We start from the raw sequence: 7,001 nt of genomic DNA, 5'->3' as shown, positions 1-7,001 counted from the left end.
TGTGAATGAATAATAAAATCATGGATAAACAAATATAAAATTGTAACAACTTTTAAAATGGCAACATTTTAGTCAATATTTTGGTTTTCTGCATTTAGGTATTGTGTAGTATTCTTTTAGGTTTTACCCATTTTGAAATAGTGTTTTCAAGAACGCACAAAATAGGTAAATTGGGTAAACTATAAAAATGACCTGACTGGATTCAATATGGAGAATAATAAGCCACCCTTCTAGTTCTTCTGAAACATAAAAAATAACGGTCAATCAACGTGAACACTTGTTTCAAATAGCAACATTCACATATCTTAGAAGGAAATCAACTTAAGTGACCATAGCTGCCACCACAGGAATATTAGCAAATTAACATATGCAATATTATGCTGATTGAAATTTTGTTAAGAACAGTCGACTTTCAATCAGAAAATATTTCTACCAGTGCAACATTACAAAATAAAGTCAAGACACAACCTTTTTTTACCTATTTAATAGAATGTTTCATAAAAAAAAGGTGATAGTGTAACAGAGTCAATGATGTTTTTACTGAGTCCATCAATAAATCTTTAATGACAGCATTATGGTATAACTTATACTTACGGAAATCTAGGTCTCCGAGAGGGAAAACCACCAAATCTACCTCTACCTCGTGCTCTTCTAGGTGGACGATTTGTTGAACTTATACCAGGTCTGTTGGTTCTTTTGGGGCTTACCTGAAAATCAACAATCATAAAATTATTACTTTTCTTCTCAGTGATTCTTAATAGATTAACACTTAAAAGATTACAGATTTTGAGGGTTACGATGCCAATACTGTGAAATGAATTAACTTGCACCTCACAGGACTATCATAGATAAATATAATTTCTCTATTTATTTAATTAAAAAGCAAAGCTACAGTCTTTGATAAAAAAAAAAAACCTGGCATTTAGCTGGGAACTAAAAATCTGAAAGTTATCGAACTATCATCTCTAACTTCACAGAAACAAGCTACCAAAAACAGTCTAGCAACTAAAATATGTCATCATGTTTAACCTTTACCTTAATTTGTCTTCCCCTAAATAGAGAATCATCTAATGCCATTGCAGTTGTTATAGAATCTTTGTCAGCAAATTCAACATAGGCAAATCTGTAAGAAAACATGATAGGCAAATCTGTAAGAAAACATCATATATCAATGTCAGGCAATCATTCTTCAACCTATCATCTTTAAGCATTTAGTTTGAGACTTGAATTTGGACTAAAAAAGTTTGTGGCTGGCGTCACCAAAATACTTATACAATATAATACTTAAAAAATTGAGAAATATATTAATATAAATAATTGACACTTAACAACAAAGTGTTTCTTTTGATCTATTTCCTCATATTGTAATACATATTTTATTGTAGCCTTGAGCCTATTGTGGGAACCCAGGGCCCACCAGTCTAATTTTGGTCTTAAATCTGAGATTTGGAATTAAGACCCGAGTTTTGCTTAAATTTAGAATCAAGAAAAAACTTAAGTCAAGACTTAAAGACATTTTGCTTAAATATATAAGACAGGTAAGAGGCTGTCTTAAGTCCAAAAAGAACAAAGATGGATGATATACTTGAATACAATACCGCCTGCAAAGAAGAAATGACTGTTACACATTTATTACAGGGTAAATTATTTCTTTACAAAAGATAAGGCAAGGTAATATATGCCCACTGGCAGCTTTGATTTTGAATAAAAATATTTAGCAGTACAGTAACAATCACCAAAATGAAATATTCAACCTTCAGTCATACACTTCTTTTGAACTCTTCAGGGCGATACTGAATAATATTGAGTATGAGTTATTACCCTTGTTCTTGAAAACGTGTTCAATCTTTAGCTCGTGAAATTTCTAGAAGACAAATATTCAATTTTCAGTGCGGTACTGAATAAATAAAGTTTTGTCAAAATCCAGCAAGAATCATGCCTTCTAGAGTTTTTACGAGCCACAAATTGAACGTGTTTTCAAGAACAAGGGCAATAACTCATACTAAATATTTTTTGATTTTTTTTTATTTTTAATAGGCTTTATCCTTTGGTGATAACAAACACACACACCAAGTTTCGCCAAAACCGTCAAGAATTGTGCCTTCTAGAGTGTTCACAAGCTAAAAATTGAACGCGTTTTCAAGAACAAGGGCAATAACTCATACTAAATATTTTTCTGATTTTCAATAGGGTTTATCCATGGGTGATAACCAACACTCACACCAAGTTTCGTCAAAATCCATCAAGAATTGTGCTTTCTAGAGTGTTTACAAGCTAAAATTGAATGCATTTTCAAGAACAAGGGCAATAACTCATACTATTTATTTTTCGATCTTTCTGATTTTAAATAGGGTTCATTCTTTGGTGATTATAAACACTCACACCAAGTTTCATCAAAATCCTTCATGAATTGTACCTTCTAGAGTGTTTACAAGCGTTTCAAGAACAAGGGCAATAACTCATACCGGTACTAAATATTTTTCAATTTTTCTGATTTTCAATAGGGTTCATTCTTGGGTGATTACAAACATCCATACTAAGTTTCGTCTAAAAGTCAAGAATTGAGCCTTGACGAGTGTTTACGAGCAATTGTGGACGGACGGAACAACGGACATGGGTGACGGCAATATACGCCCCCCCATTTCATGTGGGCGTATAAAAAATGGTAATAATGCAGAGGCATGATAGCCTTACCACATATCCGCAAATATAGAACATTATAACTTAGATCTAGTTCTTCAGAAAATTGTGTATTTTTACATTTTTCCAGATTTATATTTTCTCTATATGCCTAGTTTTATCTAATAAATGACCAAAACCACGAAGGCAGGCACTAAAAATATTAATATAGATTTATATGCCAATATTTTACATTATGACAAGACACTACTTTAGTCATTTTTAGAAGCCAAATGACAAATAGAAGCTGATGTAACGTCATAAAAGTGCATGTTACATCATATCACAAGATGCATACATTACAAAAATAGACTAAAGTCATTGCTTAGCTATGATTTGCTTAACTTGTTTAGCTGAGACAAATGACAATTCTTAAAACCTAAACTTGGACTTAAGTTTTTTTCTTGATCCTGGGCCAAGGAGTTTGTGGTGTAACCACATTAAAATGTGGATGTCTAAAACTAGCCAGGAATAATTACCCTTTGGGATGTCCAGTAAATTTATCACATAATATAGTAACCCTGTTAATTGAACCACACCCATGAAAATGTTGTTCCAACTCTTCAGCTGTTGCAGCATAGTCTACCTACAACATAGAACAACATAACATAATTATATAGTATCTTAAGAATCACCTTATCGCAATAATCAAACACTAAACATCACAAGCTTACTATCTAAAAATGTACGTTTATGTGTCCAAAACTAGATTTTTGATGTATCATTAGATGTTTTGTGAAATGTTGCTGTGAGACATAGATCTATGCAATTAAAATACATGAACCATTATTTACTTTAACATTGAAAAGAAATAAAACTTACATTTCCCACATAAACTGATTTTGAATCTGCATCAACTTTTTCTTCAATGGTAGGGAAGGCTGCTGAAATAAAAGGATATACACACATAAGGTATAGGTTAATCAAACCACACAGGTATGCAATTATTTTTCCCTTAAAATCTGATACATTTATTGGCTACTATTTTATCAATCCTTTGGCTCTTTAAACAAAATGATTTTCCCATTGGAATGTTTGGAATTGTCATAAACAAAAAGTATGGGTGTCATTCTAAAAATTCTAGCAAATAAGTTGTACACAAAGGTCATTCGCTATATAATTCTACAAAACTTAAGTTGAACTTACAAACACTAGAGGAAGACATATTCATTTGTTTCTCAACCTCACTTTGCATCTCCTTTAATTTTTCAGCCTCTTCTTCCATTTCTTTTACTCTGGCTTTGATAGCCTCCAATTCCTGTAATTATTCATAACAAGTCTATGGTGATAGTAGTCCTACTATAATCAGTCAAGACATTTGGCTCCTAAACTGGAGCCAATACATAATGTACTACCAAAGGAAGTTTTTAAGCTTCAGATCAGGTGCTTGCCTGGCCATATTCAGACTCTACACATGACAAGACTCTGAACATTTTTTTCAGTTTATCGATGTTTAAACAGAAAAAACCTGTTCATGAACTGATACATCTGTTTTCTGTTTATACATCGATAAACTGAAAAAATGTTCAGGTCATTCCTTAAGTACACAATTTGATGACTTGATAAATCATATAACCTGATGAAGTAAGGGGAGGCATAAGCTATATAGGTTTGCGCAACAAGACAAAAAACCTTTTCTTCTAAATAACAGGGTATAAAATAAATGAAAGGGAACATGGTCTATTTAGGTCTATTATTGATACCAAACGTTTACTTCCTTAATTTTGTAAATTGTTTTGTTAATTTGTGAATGGTAATGAATTCAATGAAGAGGATGCAAATTGAACTGGAATAACTGCAAAAAATACAAATAAACAGAAAGAAGACTGTCGAGATAAAATAAATTAAATTAATAAAAGGGTAATAAAAACACACTGGATCTTCAACTCCCATATCTTCTCCTGTCGTTATTGACGTGTCAACTTCTGTCGTTTCTTGGTCAAACTGTTCATTTTCCTCTTCTTGAAAACTTTCGTTTTCTAAATCAGCCATATTACCAAAAATACAGATTCTGTAAGAAAAATTGACTGCGTACAATCAAATTAAAAAATTCACTTAAGGATGGAGAAAAACTATATTATAGGTAGATGTGTTCTCAGATTAGGATGGTGATGGATTCTTTGTTCTCGACAAATAATATTTAGAGTAATGGAAACCAAAGTAAATCAACATCCGGTTTATGGAGCAAAGTTACTTCCCTTTCTCATTAAGGTGTCCGCTATTAATAAACTAAGATTCTGATTAGCAAGTCCACCGTGAATGTTCTGCAACATATTACAATATATCTAACGTAGCCAACATCAATAAGCAGATTGTCACATTAACATGGCATACTTTTGGTGGGTTATGGCACCAAACTGTCCCTAATTTTGTCAAAATGATTCCACGAAAAGCGATCGATTAAGACAATGAGTTTTAATCCATTCTCTTTTAAAAAAAAAGTAATCTACTTCAGATCTGGCCAAACTTCTAAAAGTCTTACATGGATGCTCATACATACCAAGACCCATACTTGCTACAGAGGAATTTTCTGTGGTCACTTTTATTAGTTTCGGCATTATCACGTTTAATGCAACACGTCGAATAAACCATTTCAAGACTATTATATAATGAATTTCGTGCTAAGAGGGTATAAAACAAACCGTGCGAAAAGTAAAATTAAATTTAATAAAATTGGATATAGGGCCATTCATTATTAATAGATGTGGGCTAACAAAACTGCATTATTTATCAATATCAGTTTACCGGAAGTCAATTTTCTGAAAATATCCGAAAAGGCTTCGGTTTAAGAAAAACAATTAATTTATATAGATTAATACGGGTCGTCAATGTTTGATAACGTATCATTATTGAGAGTTATTGTAAAGACGATAACAATGTCTGAATAAGATACACTGAAGCACAGACTCAGAAATATACAAAGGTCTACGAATTCACATTCGGTTTTCAAAATAGTCTTCATAAGCTAAATGAAATCAAATTAATTTTTCTAAATTGACATCTTTTATAATGAATCTCAAAACAACACAATGTAGTAGGTTTTGGAATCCAGTTTAATGAAAGGATACAATTAAAAGACAATTGAGCCTGTCGATCGATACAAGTTTCTGCATGACAATCGAGTCTATATTATAATTTTGTCGTCTATCACTAGTTGTTTGCTTTTCAGTTCTTTCTTTAACTTCGCTGAGATGAGCATTGAAGTTCAAAAGACATAAGGGAATATACTCTTGTGTATAAGAGTTTTAAATGTTAATAAAAGACTACATAATTATTTTTTCTTCCATTGTAATTCCTGGTAAGTATTTTTTTTCTCTTTCAATTTTTTTCAATTTCACCGAAATGGAAGAGAAGTTTTTTTTCAAATGATACCTTATCAAATTATTATAGGTATCAGATGTGTTTTTTTTAAATATTGTGTTATTGGTATTATGTGTCGGTTTTGGCTATGTTATGTTTAAATGGATAAACCATATAATTATTTAATTGTCAACTTTATTAGATATCAATTTATATACACACGTCGTTTTTTTGTTGTTATGTAAATACAAACGTACCATTATTAAGAAACCCACATAGCCAGTACATAGACGTATATTGGTACAACTAATGTATGTCCGCCTGTTTCCTTGTAAACAACTGGTAGGTAAAGGTATGAAATGAAAATCAAATTTTTTTTTTTTTTTTGGTGATAAAAGCGAGGTCATTGTCTTTGTAACAAGAAGGTACATTATAAATATTAAAATTGTCGTAAATTTTGAAATTAAAAACAGAATTATAGTCACCCTTGAAACCGCAGATGCTCTTTTTGCGTTCAACCGATTATCAAGGGTAGATTTGGATCTTGAATATATTTAAATAGTCGCCAAAAGCATTAAAACCACACGAACATCATGTTATCCCTTCAAACATACATCAAACTAGAAATTTCCCTTCCTATTTCTATATATGTCTATACATGGCTGAGTCTCAGGAAAAGACAAGTGGTCATTTTATATTTAAACGCGGATAATTCTCGACACATGAATTTGATTGTTAACATTTAGACGCTGTGAACACTTTTACTAATTAGTTTAGCTAAAAATAATCTCGCTTAATATAAGGCCCGATTTGATTTAAACAGTAGTTGTCAAAAGGATGACGAATCTGTCTCTTTAAACTTTATATGTATCCATACTGTTCAAGATAATTTGGGCGTTTTATTTTTTAATTTGGTGTTGTTTTGTTTGTTTCTCATTTTACAAAGCGCCTGCCGATGTTGGTGCTCCTGTCGTCAGTTGGTTCGTTAGTTACTTATGGTCAGTAGATGGTTAGTTTCCTAT

At 31.7% G+C, this 7,001-nt stretch overlaps 1 protein-coding gene across 1 annotated transcript; it reads right to left on the bottom strand.

Moving 5' to 3' along the window:
• Window positions 1–638: 638 nt before the first annotated feature.
• Window positions 639–3,937, bottom strand: LOTGIDRAFT_96385 (hypothetical protein; the record flags this gene model as incomplete). Its single annotated transcript, XM_009068245.1, has 5 exons — window positions 639–707; window positions 1,036–1,123; window positions 3,159–3,265; window positions 3,502–3,560; window positions 3,811–3,937. Coding segments are annotated over 5 exons (450 nt in total), but the record flags the coding sequence as incomplete, so codon positions are not given.
• Window positions 3,938–7,001: the final 3,064 nt, after the last annotated feature.

The sequence above is a fragment of the Lottia gigantea genome, assembly GCF_000327385.1.
Source record: "Lottia gigantea unplaced genomic scaffold LOTGIsca_9, whole genome shotgun sequence".
NCBI classification, from domain to species: domain Eukaryota; kingdom Metazoa; phylum Mollusca; class Gastropoda; family Lottiidae; genus Lottia; species Lottia gigantea.
This window is presented reverse-complemented; position numbering and strand designations above follow the sequence as displayed.